Source organism: Notolepis coatsorum (assembly GCF_963971535.1).
Source record: "Notolepis coatsorum genome assembly, chromosome: 1".
NCBI lineage: Eukaryota > Metazoa > Chordata > Actinopteri > Aulopiformes > Paralepididae > Notolepis > Notolepis coatsorum.
In genome coordinates this window covers 99,833,434-99,858,772 of record NC_140165.1, presented here as the reverse complement: position 1 = coordinate 99,858,772, position 25,339 = coordinate 99,833,434, and the positions used below count along the sequence as shown (strand labels likewise).

Here is a 25,339-nt window from a genome sequence, read left to right as displayed (position 1 = left end):
ATGTCATGTATGTTGTGTATGTCATAAATGTCTATATGAATTGAAAATGGGGGACCCTGATGGAAACAAGACAAACGTCTTTCTCAGGTCTGCATCCCCTTAACAATTGTATGTATTGAGCCGTACTGTATTGTACCCATTCTGCATAAATAAAGTTTTCATTCATTCATTCATTCATTATTTCAGCATTTGGTGAGCCTTTATCGCTACCGGGGAACATAGGACCCGGGGAACATAGGACCCTTTTTTTGTTCGGGAGCATTCAGGAGCGGAGAACATAGGACCCGGGGAACATAGAACCCCTTTTATCTCAATCGGGGAACATAGAACCCGGGGAACATAGACATGCTCCCAGTTGGACAATATGACAGTTGTGTGTAAAAAAATAAATAAAAATCTGTCATTTCAATTGTAATCTGCTTGTCCCTCTGTAAATAATGTGAAATAAACGTTTTTACATACAGTTGTTTAGCTCATTGAACAATACCCCGCCCCTCCGTTCTATGTTATTGTAGCAGATAAACTACAAGACCCAACATCCTACAACTTCTAGATTTGTCCGTAGTGCCACGTCATTTGATGTCACTGCCGCACCTGCGCAGCCATCTTGTACTTCGAGCGAGGAACGGACACAGAAAGGAAGAAAAGGGAAAATAAACCTGTCTAAATCGAGGAAATTGGAACTGTCCGTTACGTTTATATGATCGTATAAAGCCCAACACAGCGGAAGGAAGCCACTCGGTTGAAGTCGCGGTAGCAAAAAAAACAAAATAGCCACCTAAGTGCCTCGGATAACCAGAACCTACAAGTCATCTTTTGCCTTTACTGTTTAGCGGAGTAGGAGGAAGGAGCAGTCGAAGCCCCGACAGAAAAAACATCATGAATCCTGAATAGTGAGTAAATACACCGACCGGCAGTGTGGTGACATTTGTTTTTTCACGACCTAAGGGTGCATCCCAGGGACATGACATGGTCCTATTATGGGCTTATATCATTTGATTTCCACTAGCTGTGTGGCTATAATGTAGCTAGCTCGTAGTGGCGGTGGCCGGGGCGGGCAGCTCCTGTAGTGGAGCTGGAGTTCACCCAGCAGCGTCAGCTGATCCACTCACTGCTCGCTGCCACACATCCTACTTGGCCACTTTCGGCCGTCGACGTTTCCACAACATCAAACACGACATGCCTTTTCTTTTTAGTTTTTAACAAGTTGTTTTATTTCGCTAGCGCCGGGTAGTTGTGATTGACTTGTGACCAAACAGATGTGACTGGTGGGCGGCTGTACATACTCCTGGTGGCCCTGAGACACGAGAAGACGACACGCGCGTGTCACCGGAGACGTCACGTGCTGCTGAAACGTCACACCGGCGCAGTGGCTGCTGCCGGTTGACCGGGACAACCGCAGCTAAATGCCAACAGCAGGTTTTTGCTCGAAATGTCTCCGATTAGGCTCGCTCACCTGACCTAGCAGAGTTAAAGGCTTCCACATCCTTGACATGTTTTGCTTTCGATAACGTTAGCGCGTGACCGTGAGTGTTACTGTTACAGCCCAGCGCACAACGTAATTCGTAATTGATGGCGATTTGTTGTTGTTCAAAGGCCAGTATAGCTATTGTCTCTGCTAGAACGGGATTTAATCGCCAAACCCACAACAGCTCATCTCAAGCATTATTTTTGTATGTGTACCTGAGGTGATCACGTGATTGATTGGATGTTCTAATTCACAGTGATTGATTTGATTGGCCCATCCCAGCGGCTCACTAGTCAAGCTTTCAGCATCATCCACATCACAACAAGTTCTAGTCATGCGCAGTAAGGGCCTGGGAGGTTGCAACACACACCAGCAACATCCTAGAGCCATATGAAATCCGCGTTCACGGAATCGCGGACGGAATCGCGGAATTAACCAATAAAAATGGAATCAACTGCAAAACATGGAATATTGCAGAATTTGGCCTAATCTGGACTGAAATTTCGTTTTTGGGTGGAACGTTTGGTGTACACGCGACCGGGGAGGCGGGGACTCTACAGCATGTTACACACAACACAGCCGCGGTGCTCAAGCGTCTGGCTGCTTCAGTGTTAACATCGTCAAGAAGCTAAACAATTCCACAATAAGCCCTCAATTCAGAGCAGAACAGTATCCTAATGACTTTTATGCCTCCGGTGATAAGGTGTTTTGCTAATTCTGTCAACGTTCCGTGGACTGGACCCGCAAAAACACTTGCGACACTATTGTGATTAAATAGCTATAACGTTAGGACGTTTAGCTTCTAGCTAAATCTAGTGCACCCATCCATTTGTTTAATGCAAACGATTGTCATTATACACTGCCCTTTATAAACTAAATACACTTAAATAGCTATGTAACGTTATAGGACTATCTATGGAAATGATAGCTTCTAGAAGTTCTAGCTAAATCTGGTGCACTCATCCATTTGTTTAATGCAAACGATTGTCATTTTACACTGCCCTTTATAATCTAAATAAACTTAAATAGCTATGAAACGTTACAGTACATGGGACTATAGATGGAAATGATAGCTTCTTGCTAAATCTAGTGCACCCATCCATTTGTTTAATGCAAACGATTGCCATTATACACTGTCCTTTATAAACGAAATAAACTAAACTAAAGGTGCCTAAATTATGCATTACTATATTTCATCACAATATAATAGATATAGCTAGGTTACTGACATTGTCATTGTGATAATGTCAGTAGTAGCTAGCTGTATCTATTGTTTACACTTGAAATATGTATTTTTATTTTGTCACAATATTAATTGAAAAATATTGTGTAAAAAAAAATGTAACTGTATTTCTGAGTTGCAGCACTTAAAAACATTAAATGGACTGTTATATCTTATTCAATTGTGGACATTTATTCATTCCCACTTATTAGACACTATTTCTGATGGTAAAATGAGCATAAAAGGCAAAATACAGAATTCTGAAATATTAAAACGGAAAAAATGGAATTTGGGAAAAAATAAAATGGAATTTGGAAAATAATAAAACGGATTTCATATGGCTCTACAACATCCCACGTTTGTGTGACACTCGCACATCAAATACACAGCCTTGAATGTCGATTCATAGTCTTCAGATTGCATCATTATTTATGAAAGACATTTTTGTAGGCAAATAGCATGTGATCGTTGTCAAATAACAGGTTAAATTACATGACTGCCATGTCTAGTGGCTAATGAGATATGTTGATGACATTTCGCATTATTGGTAGGAAATATAATGACACGTCTGGTCATGTGAATACTCTGACACAGGAATAGCTATAGTACTTGCGCAATTGTTGCCACCTTTCTCCACGGTTGCTCAGTGTCAAAATGCATGTGATGTTTTGCTCAGTAAGAGGGGCAGGCGGCAGGCAACAGGCAACAACAGTGTCGGGTTCCACAACATTTACTCCCAAATATATTTCAGAAAACCCCACATCTGCAAACAAGGTTTTGAGGCGTCCTCATTGCTACGGCTGTAGTCAACATGTTCGGAAAGCGTGGATGACAAAACACTGCATATTCTCAGTTGTATATAAGGAATGTCTCGTCCGTGGCCTGACCGTGACTCTTTCTATTCCAGTGACTACTTGTTCAAACTCCTTCTCATCGGAGACTCCGGTGTGGGGAAGTCCTGTCTACTGCTTCGATTCGCTGTAAGTAAACGCTCATCAAACATTTGTCCAAATTCGAAACGACTAGAATTTCCCAAGTACTCAAATCTGATGCCAAGAACCATGTGTAACATATCAGAAACCAAAGAGAAGTGATTCGATTTTCTGTGTTTACATAGAGGGATCTCTGTAATGCTGAGAGAAATGATTATTACAGCTAATTTAATTTTACCAACTGATCCCAAACTCATGGTCAAAGTCTATACTGTTCAGTAAAACCAATGAATTGGATCAGTATTCTGTGCCGGTGGCCAAAAATGGTATCTGTGCATCACTGGTGATGTTGATGTAACCCTTTCTGTTCAGAGTTACACCATCCTATCCTGATAGTGTGTCTGTCTGTCTGTCTGCGCTCATCCTGCTCTCAGCTGGACTGGTTTTCTCACCCTCTTCCTACTCTTCCTGTCTTTGCAGTATGACACCCATACAGAGAGCAACATCTCTGGTTTTATCACCCTCCTCTCCCTCTCCTTGCAGGATGACACCCATACAGAGAGCAACATCTCTGGTTTTATCACCCTCCTCTTCCTCTCCTTGCAGGATGACACCCATACAGAGAGCAACATCTCTGGTTTTATCACCCTCCTCTTCCTCTCCCTCTCCTTGCAGGATGACAACCATACAGAGAGCTACATTACATCTCTGGTTTTATCACCCTCCTCTCCCTCCTTGCAGGATGACAACCATACAGAGAGCTACATTACATCTCTGGTTTTCTCACTCCTCTTCCTCTCCTTGCAGGATGACAACCATACAGAGAGCTACAGTACATCTCTGGTTTTCTCACTCCTCTTCCTCTCCTTGCAGGATGACAACCATACAGAGAGCTACATTACATCTCTGGTTTTCCCACCTTCCTCCTTGCAGGATGACACTCATACAGAGAGCTACAGTACATCTCTGGTTTTCTCACCCTCCTCTTCCTCTCCTTGCAGGATGACACCTACACAGAGAGCTACATCAGCACCATTGGAGTGGACTTTAAGATCCGTACCATCGAGCTGGATGGCAAGACCATCAAACTGCAGATTGTGAGTCTGGACACACACACACACACTCCAAGATCCCTCCAAAATGTGCACATGCACACTCACTCACTCACTCACTCACTCACTCACTCACTCATACTCACACAGTCCGACATCCCTCCAACCTACACACAATCAACAACAGTCAGCTCATGAAACCCATTTTAAAGACATCCCATTGTGGGGTGGTTTACTGTGGGGAAATATGCAGCCTCATTCCAATTCTAGAGCTTAGATCCAGCTATTGTTATCAGAACACACAGGAGGCTCATTTTCTGTGTGTGCGTTTGCACCAGCATATGTATGTGTGGTCTATTCAGACCAAGGTGTAACTGGAGACTGTTTTGTTTAAGGGAACAGACTGTTAGAAACGCATTACAGCTGGTTAAACAGGCGAGGCTTTCCCTAGACATGCAGCTGGCCCTCGAGGTAACTAAGAGCAAGGCAGACAACCATGTGAGGCCCTAATGATGGCCCTAATCATGGCCCTATCTTCAAAGGTAGTTATCTAGTTATTTAAATTAGTGAGAGTTTAGGTCAGGGGTCTCAAACTCAATTTACCTGGGGGCCGCTGGAGGTAGAGTCTGGGTGAGGCTGGGCCGCATCAAATATTCCACAAAAAAAGGGTTTCAAGTATTCAAAAAAAAGTACAACTGTACAATCTTCTCAATCTTTAGCAATAACATTTCAGAACATGAACAGTTCTTCAGTTCTTCACTTCAATCATATATTATTTTCAAATAGCTACCGTTTCTTGGCATATAGTCACATAATTGGTTTGGTGCTGGGACCAGGGGAGTAGCTGGTTGGGGGGGGGGGGGGGTTAGGATGATTCCAAGGGCCCAGCACTGGGGGGGGGGGGGCCAGAGAACACTATTATTATCTTTTTATTAATATGGTTTTATTATTATCCTAAATTAAGTTAATGTAGATGACTCAAAAGTATAATTGCCTGTATTATAAAAAAAATAGGTAAAAACCATATTATGCGTTTTCATCAATAAATAAATGCCCCAAATTTTTTTATAGATTGGGGGCCCACAAATTGATTCTTTCATGGGGCCCAGAATCTCCAGCTACGCCCCTGGCTGGGACTCGGGATGAACGCATATTTTTCCGTCCATTCACCTTTGAATTGCAGTCGACTTTTCTTTTACTGACCATCTTTGAAAATGCCATATTTTTCTGCTGGCTGCCTGCTGGCAAAAATAGGCTAATAGCTACATTTATCTCACAGAGATAAAACTGGGAGCGAGTTTACTGTAGATGCGCTTTCAAATCTGCTCCGACTTGAACTGAAAGAGATTAACCTCGTTCCCAGCTTTATCTCGCAGTCCGTGAAGACCCGCCCTACTCCCCTACTCTGCCTCTGATTCGCAGACTGTGGGTGAGGGGGGAAAACGCTGACGGGACGCGTATGTGATTGGACCAGACTCGTACACAGACAGTGGCAGTGCAGCGGGACATGCAGAGCACTTCAGCACTGCTCGCAGAGAGGAGAGAGATAGCGAGGATGCATTTGCTTCCACTTTACTTGATATCACTCCGGAATCACGTTTCAACCAAGTCACTAACATAACGTTGCTGTCATGAGCCTGCGCTATGGTAGCCTACAAGTGATAAAATAAATAAAACGTCCAACTCTCGCGCAACGACTCGGCAAACAGTTGCGCGCGGGCCGCGTTAACACTACACTTTGATGTCCAGTAGGGGGCCGCAAAATATCATCCCGCGGGCCGCGAGTTTGAGACCCCTGGTTTAGGTGGACGAAAGTTATTTTAGCCTTGTTTGGATGAGTGTATTTACATACATGCAGTATTCTGGGGCCTTATACTTATGTGTAGATGCTTGAAAGATGCTTTAAACAGTTGACTTAAAACAACCGCTGCTAGTTGTTTCCGAGGACTCATTATAAATCTAATTTCAAGTGGAAATGAGTTTGCTAGTATATATTTAAATTTTTTTATGTATTTATTTTTCTTGATAAATGAGGCAGAGCTGTCACCAGATTAACATTTTGAATGGGGGTTAATTAGGGGTCCAATTTAATGTTGCTGCACGCTTATATACGAGGCAAGAAAGGTGATGTTGCTGTTCACCAAGGCAAGCAAGGTGATGCTGCTGGTAAACCATGGCTGCCTTTTCGTAGTCCATTAATCGATTCATTGGTCAGTTTGGTCTTAGTGGGGCGACAGTGGCTCGGGAGGTAGAGCAGTTGTCTGGTAATCCGGAGGTTCCCGGTTCGATTCCCGCTCCCTGTGTGTTGAAGTGTCCTTAATCAAGACACTTGACCCCTAACTGCTCTCCATGAGCAGGTTGGTACCTTGCATGGTTGATTCCGATATCGATGGGTAAAATGTGTGGAACAAATTGTAAAGCGCTTTGGATAAAAGCCCTATAAATGCACCATTTACCTTTTTTTTACCATTTTGTTGACCAAGAATCTTAGTTGGTGAGGCGATTATTATGTTTCTTTTCCCATACTGAATGAGCCTATTTCTAATATATCTCAAATCAAAATTAGAACCATAGTTCATATTTCAGACTGCCTCAATGATCACCATGATCTTAAAATGTGAATGATCACTCCTCCTCGTCCTCAGTCATGACCTTGGTTAACTTGACCTTAACACTTTCAGCGCCACGCCTGGTTTTCCGTTTTACCGCTTGAATGCCACCATCGGCGCCAATGTTAACGTTAATATCGCCTAATCTATGTTTTAAATTATGGCTATGTGTCTAATCTGCCCATCGCATTATCAAAGACTATTTTCCAGTCAGTGCTGTGAAGGCAGATTGTTTTTTTATCGCGTCGTTTCCGTTTCAGAGCAGTTAGAAAAGCCCCCGTTTTGATATAAAAAACAGCTCATTCTGGAGCATTCTATGAAAATCGTCTTTTAGTGGAATATTCCACAACGTTGATATTCGTCGGCCTTTTTATGAATCGTTTTCAAATAAACGCTAGATGATCAATATTATACGTGCACGCAAGCACATTACGGCCGCGCACTGATAATCGCTCCGTTGATTTCCTCACGGACTTTTACAGTGAAACCGAAAGAAGACATTTCACAAAACAGCTTATAACTTCATCAAACTTACTCTGATTATCCTACCACTGATAACATAGAGTCCTTACCCGACATCAGATGGTATCCAACTGGTATATTCCAATTCCTGATCACCATTCGAAAAAATCGATACGTGTATGGATCCAACGCGATACAGTAGAACTCCATGATCCGCGGGGCTCTGAGGCTCCAGAATGAACTCTGGTAACCCCGGCTGGATCAGTGAACTGGAAAATGTGGAGTACCGGATTTTTTTCCCCATTCATTTTCATTGAGTCCATTCCAAAATCACTTATGTCATCTGGGAGACGACAGGGGGCGCTTTTTTCCACAGTGATCGCCGGCGCCCCTCGGCTATACTCGGGTAGGCTCGGGTGATGCAATCATTTTTCAGATCGCAAAAAAAAAAAAAATCCGAGAAATCTCGTGAGTGGCATTCTACGTCACTATTAAAAACCTGAGAAATCTCGTGAGTGGCACTCAGTGTTAACTTACCCTCCCAGCCCTAATACATGGATGTTGATATGCAAGAACACCTCTGTGACTCTATTATAGCTAATGCAGCGCAATACATTCAACCTCCTAAATGGTTTGCAATCAAATTGTACATTGTCTGACTTCCTACTCATTCTACATTCTTCTGCTGTTTTATCTTTCTGTCTCTCTTTCTTCCTCTCCTAGTGGGACACCGCGGGTCAGGAGCGGTTCCGCACCATCACCTCCAGTTACTACCGCGGAGCCCACGGCATCATCGTGGTGTATGACGTCACAGATCAGGTGGGTCCACAGTGGCACAGGCCGCCGCGCGCACTCACTCCTACGCAGAGATTTGGACGAAACATTGTGAAGTAAACTAACCGGTGCCACCTTTTAACATATTGATTAAAATAATATTTGAAATGATAAAAGTGATCTTAAATTGAAAGGCTGCCAAACTTGATTTTTTCAGTGGACTTTAAAAGGGACTAACAGTGACCTTGGTGGGCTCTAGGTCAACTATTGAAAAGGGGGTCAATGTCAGACCTTGCAATCAAAAGTTAGGGGGCTAATAACCCTTGCCATAATTTCAGTGCGCCCCCTAACTTTTGATTGCAAGGTCTGACATTGACCCCCTTTTCAGGAGTTGACCTAGAGCCCACCAAGGTCATGCATATCAAATTTGGTCAATGTCAGACCTTACAATACACTGTAAGGCACTGTAAGGCTACGGATCTGCCTCACTTCCAGTGATGAAGCTAAGCTATGCTAACGGAGCGTCTATTCCCAAAGCTAAATGCACGCACAGAGACAAAAAAGGTATGTATCTTCTTGTCTAACTCCAGGGAAGATGTTAAATAAGCTAATTTCCCAAAATGTTGGAGTTCCCCTTTAACACTTTGAATGCCCAGCAGGGGTTGCACATTTAGTGCTTGAATGCCCACCATCCACTGCAATGTTAGCATTAATATCGCCTAATCTATGTTTTAAATTATGGCTATGTGTCTAATCTGCCCGTCGCATTATCAATGACTCATTTCCAGTCAACATTGTCGAAGCGGATTGTTTTTTTATCTGTTCATTTCCGTTTTATAGCATTTTGAAAAGCCCTCGTTTTCACGGAAAAAAGAAGAGATTATGATAATCGCCCTGTACTGCAATATTCTAGAACGTTGTCATTTTTCGGCCTATTTATGAATCCTTTTCAAATAAACACTAGATTATCGATAGTATATGTGTACGTGTGCACGCTGGTGCCGCGTGCTGAAAATCGATTCTCTCAGTTCCTGATTGCTCTTACAGTCAAACAGCCATATCGCATTATAGGGGAAAAGCTTATATCTCCGTGAAAACGGGTCTGATTATCCTAAGACTGGTAAAATAGATTCCTTACCTGAGATCAGATGGTATCCAAATGGATTATTCCAATTCCTGATAGCCATTCCAAAAATCGATCCTTTTATTGATCCCACACGTATACTGTAAAACACAGTAACCACGCTGTGCTGAGGTTCCAGCGCTGATCGGCTCCGGTTACATGCGTGAGAAGTAAAATGTGGAGTCCGGTTTTTTTTTTCTCATGCATTTTCATTGAGTCCAATCCAAAAGGGTGAATTACCATCTGGGAGACGATAGGGGGCGCTTTTTTCACATCTGAGCGCCTGGGGTGGCTGATTTACCAACGGTAGACTCTGTTGATAAAATATGAATTCAGATCGCTAATAAAAAAATTAAAACGAGAAAAAAACGAATATTCTCATTATGGGCATTCAACCCGCGGGGGGTAATAATAATAATAATAGATTGGATTTGTAATGCACTTTTTGTTCGCTGGGATCCCAAAGTGCTACACTACATGGTTAAAACAGTTAAAAAAATAGAATAAAATAGTTATTAGTAAAACAAATAAAATAAAATACAGAATAAAAATAGAACATAGTTAATTAAAAACATAGTATAAACAGACAATTTAAAAACAAAGCGCAATAAAATTTAAATAAAAAGCTAACAGTCAAAGGCCTTTTTGAATAGATAGGTTTTCAGGCCTGCTTTAAAAGAGTCCAGGCTCTGTGGTGCCCTCAGCTGGATGGGGAGGCTGTTCCACAGGCGTGGTGCAGCCGTGCAGAAGGCTCGGTCACCCATGGTGCAGAGCCGGGTATTGGGGACCTGAAGGAGCAGGCTACCTGCAGATCTGAGGGTGCGGGTGAAGGATTGTGGAGTGATGAGTTCCTGAAGGTAGAGGGGTGCGTGTCCGTTTATGCAGTTATGGGTGATCGTAAGGATTTTGTAGTTGATCCGGGATGAGACGGGGAGCCAGTGTAGTGAGTGAAGGATGGGGGTTATGTGATCGTGTTTACGGACTCTCATCAGGATCCTGGCAGCGCTGTTCTGGATGTACTGCAGCTTTTGGATGCTCTTGCCAGGAATCCCGATGAAGAGTCCGTTACAGTAGTCCAGTCTTGAGGAGATAAAGGCATGGACAAGCTTCTCTGCATCTGACAGGGTAAACCCGAGAATATTTGTTATGGGCATTCAAAGTGTTAAGGCAAACCAGAACTGTGATCATTTTTTATCTGATTTAGTTTATGTAACTTGTTTCTTGTTTTTATCATTGATTCATTGTCACCATGCTTTATTACCCTAAGCAGTCTATTTATTTATTGAAAGAGTTTTGATGTCTCCTCGTGTAAATTAGCTCTTGCTACAACCCTGCATGTTTACATTTTGTATTTTGTACTTGATGTTCATTAACATGTGCTGTCCCCATCAAATAAACTATCAAATCAAACTACTGCTACAAAAGTAACAGTCACTTAACTTTAGCTTTTGCCCCTTTTATGCATACAATGCCTGTTTTGGCTGTGTTGCTCTTCTAGAATAATCCTTTCAGGGTTGCCTATTGAAATACTGTACACCTCCAGTACAGAAACATTGTTTATGAATTTGCGTGTCAGGTAGACCATTGATTGACAGTAGATTCTGCCAATTACGTCACACCGCTTGCACTCCGGCCGTCCGGCGCTGCAGCTGGACCCTATTGCCCACCTCTGCTGTTGATAATGCTAGCCAAGTTAGCTGTACACACATACACAGTGGGCCAGTGACTTTGGTGTAGGGGTGTAACAATGCATCGATCATAAGGGGAAAATTCAACTGCATCGATTTGAAAATGTTAGAATCGATTATCGCAATTTGAATGTGTACACAGTGTTATGTTGTTATCATGTCCGTTACAGTCAACACAACGACATACGCTACTGCATCAACGTTATGATTAACAAAGCAAGGCATTCGTTTTGTTGCATTAACGTTATATTGCTATCGCTAAATCTAGGTGTTCTAAAATCTATTGCTATTGGTAAGACTATAATAAAGGTGCTCCCACAGTCGAGTGGACTACTCTGACTGGACTCCACGGAGTTCTCCAGCTCGGAAAACGTTCGCATATCGCAATGGCAGACTTTCAGGAAGTAAACAAGCTAAATGAGAGCTTCCGATTGGTCATTTGCTTTATTTCCCATGAAACCAGTCACGTCACTCTACTGTGATTGGACCGTTGGCTTGAGTGCAATGTGGGACTTGTAGTTTTTTAACACTGGCGTCCGTTCATGAGTATATACGTGTTTCGATTCCATGCGTTGTGGTCCAGAGCCACGAGTATACTCGTGACGAGTTGTTATTGTTTTATTCCATATTTATAATGCTTATTAGGTCCCGATCCACTTGCAGGATCTTTTCACATATTTGATTTTCGAAACATGCAGTACCGGCCAGATCCGCTTAGGGGCGCCATCGCTCCACTGCAGTATCATTATGGGGATTTAAAAAAAAAATAAAAAATCTTTTGCAGTCTTGTGGGCGGATCATAGAGCCTCGATTCCAAACGAAGACCTTCCATCTTTGATCATCTTGCCGAATGTATTTTTCAGCGTGGAATAATGGGATTTATGATTAGCCAATGTACATATCGATCTACCAGAATCCGATGACTGGTGAGGAAATGCTGCCGGCGATCACATGACAGTAGGATAATATTACCCCAAATTACAGCTGGATTGGACATAGGTTATAAACAGACTACTGACATTGGCTACCTGAACGCACACTATTGCTAATCAATAATACTGATCGGCGTTCCCCGCCGCCCCCATTTCATCCATAGATGCTCTAATAGTCCGGATGCTACGCAGTTTGTTTTATTTCATTCGTATATATACAGCAGAAATGGCGTTTGATATAACGGCGCCAACGTTTAGCCTTTTTTGCAGCCTCCTGAAGAAAAGCCTAGACGAAAAGCGCGATAAACCTTATATTCACGACCCTATAAAATGACAACCAACCGATGGATTTTTATTTTCTTTAAGCCATTATGAAGGCACGGTTTATGCACTCAAGTGACGATGAGAATGGACAGATAGCAATACTATAAATGATATATATAGCTCTTAGAAAGTACATTGGTTTGTTGACAATCCTCTGTCCTCTGAGGCCTACATCTCTGCAAGACTGCGGTCGCCATAGTGTTAACGATTCTCAGCGGAGAAATAAAAAGAACGACTGAGGCTGTAATCTGCACTAGCACACCGTGCGAGTAATTGATTTTTCAGGTTCGCACACACATATTTTTAGGGGCATATGCGAGCAATATGGTCGCACTGTAGAGCCCTGCTGTTGTGATTATATTTTCACACAAAACAAGACGTCCAAACCAGTCTTTCATACCAAAAATCACCTGTCAAACGCACGCAGTCAACCGGAGCGACCCGCTACAGATGCTGGCTTTGTGACGACGTCCTACAGGGTATTCAGCCTGAGGATTGTTTCAGCCTCAAACCAGTCATTGGATAATCATCGCACTCTGTAAAGAAAACAGCATAACACCAGTTGTTGACATGCGTCCCTCCTGTCGGTTGTGTTTTACAGCACAGTGGAATTAAAGGAACAAGTGCACATTGTTCTGTCCCACAACTTCTGTTTACTTTCACTTTCGGTCTTGCAACTTCTGTTTACTTTCACTTTCTGTCTTGCAACTTCGGTCTTGTGCTTGTTCACTGGTTAGGAAAAATGTTTTTTTAGATTGCAGTTCGTTTTCATTTGTAATTGAATCAGACTTTAGTTTTATATGAACTAGAGTCGGGGTCGGCAACCTGCGGCTCCGGAGCCGCATGCGGCTCTTTAGCCAATCAGCTGCGGCTCCCTGCCCAAAAAAAATAAATTTTTAAACTTAAATCAACTAAAATATTTAATCAACAAAATATTTCATCACCTAAAATATACAGTACGTCACACCCCGCGCCTCTCCCTGCCGTCTGCAAGTGGTTAATCTTGAGTTTCCGACCCCCCAGTAAGCTAACCATGGATAAATCCAAAAAAAGGAAAGTCTGAGGAAAATAGAGGGTTTAATTCAGCGTGGACACATTCATTTGCTTTCACGACTAACGATGCAGGGCTTACCTGTATGCCTGATATGTGGTGCGAAATTTGCGAACAACGAAAAATTTACTTTTTATTTTATAGATTTTCCACAAATAAGTGAAGGACTCAAATAGAGCTGCATAGTTCAGGGTTTTATTTCAAAGTAGGTCTACAGATGCCAGTGTTTTTTCTCCTTTTGTGTTTTATTTCAAAGTAGGTCTACACATGGTAGTCTTTTTTTCAAAGTAGACTACTTTTTATTTTATAAATGTTCCACAAATAAGGGAAGGACTCAAATATACCTGAAGTTCAGGGTTTTATTTCAAAGTCGGTCTACAGACACCAGTGTTTTGTCTCCTGTGTTTTATTTAAAAATAGGTCTACACAGCCAGTATTTTTTTCTCCTCGTCATAAGAGTTTGAGGTTTTCCTTTGTTATAACTGGTAAAAACAGCAATAAAAAGTCTAAATCTTTCTTTTTGTTGCTTTATAATTCCATTAATGCAACAAACATGTGTGCTATAAGTATAAAGTATAATAAATCGCAAATTACTTTGGGTATGCAATTGCCAGGCATTTTATGCTAAATGTGGGGTATGCTTGGGGATATATAAAACGTTATACACTGTTATCTTCATTTTAAGGGTAAATAGGTTGTGCGGCTCCCTGAGCATTTTATTTTGTGGGAGGGGGGAAAAGTGGCTATTTTGATAGTAAAGGTTGCTGACCCCTGAACTACACCATTGCTTCTCCAGCTTGTTCACGTTATGGATGTAACAAGCCGTGGACCCACGTTTCACAAGACCTCCTTCTGGCAAGAGTTCAATTGGTAGATTTGATGCAGTCCAGAATCTTATACTTGTCTGTACTGTAGGTGGGGAGATGACAGTGGAGAGTGTGATCAGAATGGTCATTATTATCCATTGTACTCACTTCTAGTGAATAGAATATTAGTGAAATTGAACTACTCCTCTTTGCTGGGGACTCCCAGGAACCCCCTCAAGGACCATTGGGCATCCCCGGACCCCACTTTGAGAACCATTGAACTAAACCGAATAGGGAACTATAGAGATCTGAGAGAGAAGTGGGGGGGTTATTTCCTTAATAACCTAATAATAAGGAATAACTATTTCTAAGATGATTATGTCTTAAAAAATGACGGTTTCCAGCAGTAGGTTACAAAACCTTATTCATTCAAGATTGCATAGTCGCAATTGTGTGTGCACTGTCCATTCCACTCGCCTTTATTGAGACTGAGAGGGGGACAAGATGGGAGAAACACAGGAGAGAAGGTTCTTTATTGAGACAGTAGGAAGGCTGAGAGGGAGACAGAGTAGGGGAGACACAGGAGAGGGTTCTTTATTGAGACCCAGAGGTGCGTTCCTCATATCAACACTGATTGCATGCACGCTAATGACGCCACGTGCAGGTAGGCCAGCTATAGTTTACATGGCTTGCATACAACTTTGTCTCGAGGTTCCACAAGTTGATAAAAATCCAAGTATTTCCAATGAGTGCAAATCACTGTCTTCCCGACCGACGGTCGCGGTTGTTGTTGTTGTTGTTGTTGTTGTTGTTGTTGTTGTTGTTGTTGTTGTTGTTGTTGTTGTTGTTGTTGTTGTTGTTGTCGTCCATTTGTTACTACTGGCACGTTCTTCAGCTCAATTAAAGGGACATTGTGTGTCTCCTATCCGTCATGCACCAAATTCAGGCCCACATCCACCGGGGGCTGTTTTTTCCACAATCAAATATTATTATTAAATGTTTTAAGTCGTTTATTAATTTAAATATAGAATATTCCTTGACAGCCCTACTTAAAATTAACTGCACACTACATCACCCCTGAGTGCAACATGGAAAGCCAACCTTTCCTCCACTATACCGAAAACACCCTACTGAACCGTGACTTCAAAACCGAGGTACGTACCAAACCATGGTTTTTGTGCACTGTTACACCCCTAATTATATATATATCTGTTTTATCTCGTTCTGCAGGAGTCTTACAACAACGTGAAGCAGTGGCTTCAGGAAATCGACCGCTACGCCAGCGAGAATGTCAACAAACTGCTGGTTGGCAACAAGTGTGACCTCACTACCAAGAAAGTAGTGGACTATACAACAGCCAAGGTATGGCTAAGATACAATACTATATAAAGTAGTAGAATATACAACAGCCAAGGTATGGCTAAGATACAATACTATATCAAGTAGTAGGATATACAACAGCCAAGGTATGGCTAAGATACAATACTATATAAAGTAGTAGAATATACAACAGCCAAGGTATGGCTAAGATACAATACTATATCAAGTAGTAGGATATATACAACAGCCAAGGTATGGCTAAGATACAATACTATATCAAGTAGTAGAATATACAACAGCCAAGGTATGGCTAAGATACAATACTATATCAAGTAGTAGAATATACAACAGCCAAGGTATGGCTAAGATACAATACTATATCAAGTAGTAGAATATACAACAGCTAAGATACAATACTATATCAAGTAGTAGAATATACAACAGCCAAGGTATGGCTAAGATACAATACTATATCAAGTAGTAGAATATACAACAGCTAAGGTACAATACTATATAAAGTAGTAGAATATACAACAGCCAATGTATGGCTAAGATACAATACTATATAAAGTAGTAGAATATACAACAGCCAAGGTATGGACAATAAACTGCATATATTCTTAACCAGAACCAACCTTTTGAAACACCCATTACTGATGTCTTAAATGTTAAATGTGAGCTGTTAGTTAAGCAAAGTAGTCAATTATACTATTAACGGTGCTCCATGAATCACTGAAATCTATTCACACTCGCTGCTGGATAAGCATTCTAAAATGCCACCCAAGAGGCTTTGTTCAAAGCATGTTATTTTAATTGTTCTAATGCAAGCTAAAAGAATGTTGAAATGATTGCTCTAAACACAAAGATTCAAGAAGATGAAACCTGAAATTCACTCTTCACTTTTATTTTGTACACTATTGGAGTTGAATGAATTAATGAAAACTTTATTTAACAGATTGCAGAATGGGTACAATACAGTACGGCTCAAAAAGTTACATTCCCTGTTCAAGAAATGTATATATATCCCTAGAAGTCTTTGAAATTAATTGGAATCGATAGAATTAATGGGCTTAAAATGGGTGTCTGTACTATCTTTCTATACCGGGCTAAAACACAGTATTAGGGCTAGATCCACAAAGAATGGATTGCACAGTGCTAGTTGCACCCTACTTACAATTCATTATACATTGAAAATGGGGGACCCTGGTGTAAACAAGACGAAAGTCTCTGGTCTGCATCCCCTTAACAATTGTGTGTATTGAGCCTTACTGTATTCTACCCATTCTACAATCTGTTAATAAAAGTTTCAATCAAATCTAGCCCTTAGTGTTGAGCCATGTGTAAAATGACAGAAATCAAGTGATTTTTGCCACATATACTGTATAAGATTTCTAATGGAGAAAACTGGATTATATCTCAATCACTATTTGTCCAATAGCCACAAACAAATATTCCAATTCGATAAGTAATGGATTGGAAAGGTACTCTACTCTATCAGCTGATGCTTAACGTTAGGACTCAGGAGTGAAACAGTGGCATTGTTCATCTTTTAAAGGGTCAGTTCACCTACCTATCCATCCCGATCAACCTCAGTGTGGTTCGTCTAGCTTTGGAGTTATCTTCCACAGAGGTATCCATAGTTACGGAACTTAACTCATTTACTGCCTCAACATTCCGGAATCCTTGGTGTGGAGGGTTCCGGAATGTTGAGCCCAGAGCCTGCCTTGTCAGCATTTTAAATTAGTTAACTTTGAAAAATGTTCAGACTTATAATTGACCAAATGATTTGAAGCTTAGTGCCAACATTTAGACCATTCCCTTTTATATAGTATTTTCTAGAGGTTGACCGATTAAAATTAAGGACATTTTACAAACTATCGGTATCTGCCGTTTATGTTGCAGATTTCCCGCCGTTTAATTAGCTTATTCTTTAACCTCTTAAGCCCGATCGGCCCGGTACCAGCCCGAGATTTATTCACGTCACAAATAGATCAATACAGTCCGTATTAGGTGATGTTACGTAGCCAATAGTAAAGACCCTAACCCTATAAAAACAGCAGTCAGTAGTCAGTGCTACGTTTGTTTACCAATGATTTTAAGTGTTATTAGTGAAATATGAGCTTATAAAAATCTCTGCACATTGCACCGGAAAATGGAGAAGAAGCGCTCATGAAATCGTTGTAGTCCTAAGAAAGAGGAGACTTTCGATGGACGTCTAAATTCAACGTTATTCCCATGAAATACAATGTATATTGTTTTTTTACCTTTATCTACCTAAGCTATGGACATTATACAAAGGTAACTACTTACAGTAGGCCTGCCGCGATAAGCAATAAATCGATTAATTGCCGCGATAATTAAAATGAATGCAATGATTTTGACGGGCGCGATTAATTGCTACTGTATTTGCGCGTTTGTTTGAGGCGGAACCAGTGCCCCTTCTCAGTCACTGTCCGTGTTGGGAGGCGGGCCGCTGGCTTTACTACAGAGCACAGCAGAGGAGCTCCGTGGGGCTAACGTTACCCCTCATTGTCTATTCTACTAGCATTAACGTTACTCATACAAACAATCAATAGCGAGTTATATTGATCACGCTATGTACGATAGCCATGCTAAAACGCTAGCACAACATTAGCACCTAACCTAACAACAAGCCTTAACAAGTCAGCGATCTTTTTGCGAGACTAAACTCCGCTCGGTGGCAAATTGTGTTGATGTCGGTTTTGTTTAATCAATAAATGAGGCAGAATACAGTGACTGTATCCTTTGTTTATTGCACTTGTGCCTGCTGCAAACATAATGATTATGAAATCCTATGCGAGACATTAAAGATAGCGGCGTTCTGTTTTCGTTCAGACTCCCTCAGACTATCCAACGAGTGACACTCTATTCTGACCAATCAGTGGTCTGCAGTGTTTCACGTGACTTTTCTGGTACCACTTCTACCAATAAGATGCATGCATCTCACTCGCTTGGAACCACGACAGAGCAGGGACTAAAAAAGTACCTGATAATTACAACAATACTTCCGGTCCGGTCGGTGGGCTTCAAAATAAAAGTCTAAAACACCGGAAAAGACGGAGCGGTGGGCTTCAAAATAAAAGTTTTGGAAAATAAATTTCTCCAAAAAAAAATTCTCTAACCGGTCGCAATAATATCGCTTATCGCGATATTTTCGGGGGCAATTAATCGCCCAGCAAAATGTGTTATCGTGGCAGGCCTAACTTACAGTAAATGGTACTAAATCCAAATTTTACTCTGCCATTGGAAAGAGTATCCATAGATGTACAGTATGACTTGGCCATCATAAGGTAATTTATAGGCCTGATATTCAATGTTCTATATTCATATTTCAAATTGCATGTGTCCGGATGGCAAAATTCAGTACTGTATCTACAAAAAACCCTCATCTGCCCTTTGTTCATTTGCTGAGATTTTTAGTACACTTGATCTCAAGAAGGTGCTGGATGAGCTCAGTGGCAATTCTTCACTTTTGGTCAATGTTAGCATGATGTTATTCACCATCAATTTACTCAAGCATAGTAACAGACAATATTTCTGACACTGGGAATACATTCCCTGAGGTCCAATAGATGACCCTAGATACCAACAACATGCAAATGGACCTTGTAGAAGTGGAGCAATCTTCCATTTACTTGGGTATGTACTTTTAGGCAGATCTTCTGAAAATTTGGCTAGGGCTTAAGAGGTTAAACTGGAAGCGCATTATCACACACCTGAATTTGCATACAGACACGCCCCGCCAGCTCCTTATAAGGAGAGGCTAAGCATTGCAAATGCACCAGTAAAGTGCAATATAAAATGTACAGGTGATTAAACTGGTTAAAGGCTTCATTTGAGAGAAATCATTGGCGATTGCGTTCACGTAGATTCTACAGACATCCTAAGTCATACTGTAGAACAGAGGGAGAGGGCTGACTCCATCTGCTTCGCGCTGTGTAATCGAGCGGCTCGCAGCTCTTTTATAATCACAGCTGATAATATTGTATTGATTAAAGGAGAGGGGAGAACCATTTATAGGCAGTTTGTGTTATTATGAGTTGTTGATCCCTGTACTTTTCTTCAGCAGCAGGCTGTTATGAGCAAACACAATTTGTTAGATTGGACATTTTGATGAATTATATCAAGCTGAGAACGGAGCAATTCGGCACTACGGATGAATTAAGTTATTTCAGAACGCACTGCCTATTGAGTAACAGACAAATGAGTGTGCATGGAAAAAAGCAAAGCATTTATATTTACTCAAAAATGCTTAAAATATTTTTTTAATTATCTTCACCTAGAAAATAAACGAAAAACCTTTAACGAAGCAATGTAACAACCCTCACACTGGGCTGTTTCCCCCTCCTCACCTCCACCTTTACTAGAGACGAAAAGTAACCTGATGTAACCCGAGTGCCCCTATTGGTTGATACCATTAATACGGCAACCACCGGAAACCACTCAGCACCTATCCGCTACATCTGTACCTAATGTACTGCCCAGGTTATAGTCAGTAACACTGCCTACCTAATGTACTGCCCAGGTTATAGTCAGTAACACTGCCTACCTAATGTACTGCCCAGGTTATAGTCAGTAACGCTGCCTACCTAATGTACTGCCCAGGTTATAGTCAGTAACACTGCCTACCTAATGTACTGCCCAGGTTATAGTCAGTAACACTGCCTACCTAATGTACTGCCCAGGTTATAGTCAGTAACACTGCCTACCTAATGTACTGCCCAGGTTATAGTCAGTAACACTGCCTACCTAATGTACTGCCCAGGTTATAGTCAGTAACGCTGCCTACCTAATGTACTGCCCAGGTTATAGTCAGTAACACTGCCTACCTAATGTACTGCCCAGGTTATAGTCAGTAACGCTGCCTACCTAATGTACTGCCCAGGTTATAGTCAGTAACGCTGCCTACCTAATGTACTGCCCAGGTTATAGTCAGTAACACTGCCTACCTAATGTACTGCCCAGGTTATAGTCAGTAACGCTGCCTACCTAATGTACCATCCAGGTTATAGTCAGTAACACTGCCTACCTAATGTACTGCCCAGGTTATAGTCAGTAACACTGCCTACCTAATGTACTGCCCAGGTTATAGTCAGTAACGCTGCCTACCTAATGTACTGCCCAGGTTATAGTCAGTAACACTGCCTACCTAATGTACTGCCCAGGTTATAGTCAGTAACACTGCCTACCTAATGTACTGCCCAGGTTATAGTCAGTAACACTGCCTACCTAAAGTACTGCCCAGGTTATAGTCAGTAACACTGCCTACCTAATGTACTGCCCAGGTTATAGTCCGTAACACTGCCTACCTAATGTACTGCCCAGGTTATAGTCAGTAACACTGCCTACCTAATGTACTGCCCAGGTTATAGTCCGTAACACTGCCTACCTAAAGTACTGCCCAGGTTATAGTCAGTAACACTGCCTACCTAATGTACTGCCCAGGTTATAGTCAGTAACACTGCCTACCTAATGTACTGCCCAGGTTATAGTCAGTAACACTGCCTACCTAATGTACTGCCCAGGTTATAGTCAGTAACACTGCCTACCTAATGTACTGCCCAGGTTATAGTCAGTAACACTGCCTACCTAATGTACTGCCCAGGTTGTAGAAGTCTTTTGCTCTTGGTTGTGGGGTAACGCAGGTGTTGCTATGCCCACTAAAAACTGTTCAATACAAGGGAAGAAAGAGGTGCTGGAATATAAATAATTATACTTAGATTATGACTAAATAACTTAAAATATATATTAGTGATATTAAACTAAACAAAAACATTTCGCAATGCACACTCACTCACCAGCTGCTAGCTCATGAGCTAATACTAGCTTTAATCCACTGCACCTGTTTGTTTTCTAGCTTGTGATCGCCTACTGTAGGAAGCACAAATGTGAGTGCTTGGTGAGTCAGAGTTGCTATGTGAACATTTCAGCTTGTGACCACGGTCCCTGGTGTGGATCTCTGCAGGGGGTGTGTCCCTGGTGTGGATCTCTGCAGGGGGTGTGTCCCTGGTGTGGATCTCTGCAGGGGGTGTGTCCCTGGTGTGGATCTCTGCAGGGGGTGTGTCCCTGGTGTGTGTGCAGGGTGTGTCCCTGGTGTGGATCTCTGCAGGGGGTGTGTCCCTGGTGTGTTTCTGCAGGGTGTGTGTCCCTGGTGTGTGTCTGCAGGGTGTGTCCCTGGTGTGGATCTCTGCAGGGGGTGTGTCCCTGGTGTGTGTCTGCAGGGTGTGTGTCCCTGGTGTGTGTCTGCAGGGTGTGTCCCTGGCAGGGTTTCCGTTAGAAGAAATTGTTGCCGGCCTCAGTGTCCGGTAGATTTCAATCTACCGGTCAAATGAGAGAAATTCCGGTCAGAGTTTATTAAGCTTAAAAACTATTGATAGGCAAAAGAATGACAACAAAACAAAAGAATGACATCATCAAGGCATGTAGATTTATAATATTTTTACTTAAAACTAGGCTACTTTTGCGTATAGTCATTATATTCCAAATAAAATAAGTCCCGAGACTCCGTGCTGCTGCTGACTTTAAATCAAATAGGTGTCTGTGGGCAGTCGCCCGACATTAATAAGCGGCAGTCTGTTATAATCACATTTTTATGAGCTAACGAATTCCGTTATATTGGACATTTGTATTAATTATATCAAGCGAAGAACTGAGAAATTTGGCAGAGAGAGACGGCAACATTATCGTGGGTTTGCGTGACGACTCTCTCTCTCTCCACCTCCCAATGACTTATTTGCGAGAGTATGTCGATGCAGAGCAGCTGTTTTCTGGCTCTTTTCTGGCTCTATCTGGGGACCGCTCAGCAGCGCCCTCCACCCGACAGCTGAATTGCCAATGGCTGAATTGGAGTACTGCACTGTGCCGCTGCTGCTCCGGCTCTGCAGCTGCACATCCACTCGCAAACCCAGCACTAAGCTCTCGCTGACAACGTCGTTGTCATTATTAGAAGCAACGATGAAACGAATGTAATGATTGTTTCGTTCATCGCATAGGCTATTTAATTTTAGCCTATTTTAATACAATTCAAATAATCAAATTGTGCTTAGAGGGAATTATTTTCACCGGACATTAAGACCGGAGAGATTAAATATGTCGGACTTCAACAGATTTTGCCGGTCAAATACCGGTAATTACCGGCTAACGGAAACGCTGGTCCCTGGTGTAGATCTCTGCAGGGGGGGTGTCCCTGGTGTGGATCTCTGCAGGGGGTGTGTCCCGTCAAGGGTGTTTGTTGAGGACTTCTTTAGTTCTTTAGATTTGAACTCTCAAGAGGCAGAATCTTACTGCTAGAACCAGAAAATCTGGAATAGCATAATTCTTAGGGATGCGTCCCAGTAAAGACGTCTCACTCTCCTTGTCCCTTTTGCAGGAGTTTGCCGATTCCCTGGCCATCCCCTTCCTGGAGACCAGCGCCAAGAACGCCACCAACGTGGAGCAGGCCTTCATGACCATGGCTGCCGAGATCAAGAAGAGGATGGGCCCCGGGGCCACGGCCGGAGGGGACAAGTCCAACCTGAAGATCGACAGCACCCCGGTCCGGCCGTCCGGAGGGGGCTGCTGCTAGAACCTGCCTGCCCTGACCCAGAACCCCCCTCCGCCCCCCGCCCTGCTTGCCCCGACCCACAAACCCCCCTCCGTCCTCCCTCCCTCTCTGCCTGCCCTGACCCAGAACCCTCCCTCCCTCTCTGCCCCCGACCCAGAACCCCCCTCCCTCCCTCTCTGCCTGCCCCCGACCCAGAACCCCCCTCCCTCCCTCTCTGCCTGCCCCGACCCAGAACCCCCCTCCGCCCTCACTCCCTCTCTGCCCCCGACCCAGAACCCGCCTCACTCCCTCTCTGCCCCCGACCCAGAACCCGCCTCACTCCCTCTCTGCCCCCGACCCAGAACCCGCCTCCCTCCCTCCCTCTCTGCCCCCGACCCAGAACCCGCCTCCCTCCCTCCCTCTCTGCCCCCGACCCAGAACCCGCCTCCCTCCCTCCCTCTCTGCCCCCAACCCAGAACCCCCCTCCGTCCTCCCTCTCTGCCTGCCTGCCCCGACCCAGAACCCCCCTTCGCCCCCCCTCTCTGCCTGCCCCGACCCAGAACCCCCCTCCGTCCTCCCTCTCTGCCTGCCTGCCCCGACCCAGAACCCCCCTTCGCCCGCCCTCCCTCTCTGCCTGCCTGCCCCGACCCAGAACCCCCCTCCGTCCTCCCTCTCTGCCTGCCTGCCCCGACCCAGAACCCCCCTTCGCCCGCCCTCCCTCTCTGCCTGCCCCGACCCAGAACCCCCCTTCGCCCGCCCTCCCTCTCTGCCTGGCCTGACCCACAACCCCCCTCCACCATCACAGCCCTGGGTTCATCCTCTCCTCCATTCCCATCCTCCTCTACCACCTACACCACCACCCGGGGTTTATCCTCTTCTCCTCCTCCTCCTACACCACCACCATCTTCTTCTCCTCTTCCCCTCCCATTTTAAAACACCTCCCACCCCCCCTACATACACCCTCGGTCCACCTCCCCACCGTCCCGTCTCTCGCCTACCGAGAACCGCTGGAAAGTTACCAAGAACTGGTAGGCACATGGAGGAAGAGAGGATACAGAGGGCTGTGCACGAGTGGGTGACGACAGCGGAGGATAGAAGATGGGACAGATGAGGACTTGGAGGCATCAGGTGGTTAACTGGGGCCAGGCGCCTCCACCACTGAAAGAGAGAGACAGAGAGAGAGAGGGGGGGGCGGAGATCAACGAGGGGTCAAGGCGACCTTTAAATTGTGGCTGAGCTGAGAGCACGGCAGGTAAACGGGATATGCTGAGAGATCGGTATTGATCTAGAGAGGAACGGGGTGATAAAAGATTAGGTTTGGGATTCTGGCAGCTTACCTACACACACACAATTTTAGGAATAATAATAATAATAAATTCAATTTGTACCGCACTTTACATTTGTAAAAAGTGCTACAGGAAAGTTAAATGAATAAAACAATTAAAATGAATAAAACAACCAATGAAATGGAAGAACATACAAATAAAATAGATTAAAATAATGGAAAAAAAAATGAAGAGAAGTAAAAATGAAAGTAAAAGAAAAATTCAGGCAAAAAAGCCTTGTTAAAAATAAATGTTTTTAGGCCCCTTTTTAAAAGGACTTCCATTTCCCCTTTTCAGCTCTGGTCTATCTCTCTGGAGCCACCCCACGAGACTACTAGAGCCCTGGGATTATCTGCCAGACCACACACACAGACAGACCGCCAGCCAGCCAGAGTTGCCCATGTTGACCCTGTGAATACAGCAGTAAGTGAGAGCTGTATCCATACATTTTAGGGCAGCTGAATAGCATTAGCAACATGTAGGGCAAGTTTTTCATCTCTTATTTTAAGTCGGGATGGGGCATGAGGCTTCCGCTGAGGTTAAAGGTCAGGGTTAGGTTAATAAGAATATTTTTATGTGAAAATGATGCAGAGTCTAGTGTTGCTGATTGGCCAAGAGCACCAATTAGGGCGTGGGGAAGAAATATGCCACGTGGCTATGTTCCGGAGATCCCACCCACCACCCCAACTGTGACTCGTAGGTTGTCAT

At 43.2% G+C, this 25,339-nt stretch overlaps 1 protein-coding gene across 1 annotated transcript; it reads left to right on the top strand.

Annotated features, from left to right (window-relative positions):
• The first annotated feature begins 613 nt into the window (after nucleotides 1-613).
• rab1ba (zRAB1B, member RAS oncogene family a) lies at nucleotides 614-23,466 on the top strand. Its single transcript, XM_084329929.1, has 6 exons — nucleotides 614-893; nucleotides 3,598-3,670; nucleotides 4,624-4,719; nucleotides 8,469-8,564; nucleotides 15,674-15,805; nucleotides 23,154-23,466. The coding sequence occupies exons 1-6, from the start codon at nucleotides 880-882 to the stop codon at nucleotides 23,346-23,348; spliced, it is 606 nt and encodes a 201-aa protein (XP_084186055.1). The 5' UTR covers nucleotides 614-879; the 3' UTR covers nucleotides 23,349-23,466.
• The last annotated feature ends 1,873 nt before the right edge of the window (nucleotides 23,467-25,339 follow it).

Excerpts from the sequence above, each read along its gene's own strand:
- rab1ba (XM_084329929.1), top strand. Across the intron at positions 3,671-4,623 it reads GTCTACTGCTTCGATTCGCT|GATGACACCTACACAGAGAG; the intron begins GTAAGTAAACGC and ends CTCTCCTTGCAG. Across the intron at positions 8,565-15,673 it reads TGTATGACGTCACAGATCAG|GAGTCTTACAACAACGTGAA; the intron begins GTGGGTCCACAG and ends CTCGTTCTGCAG.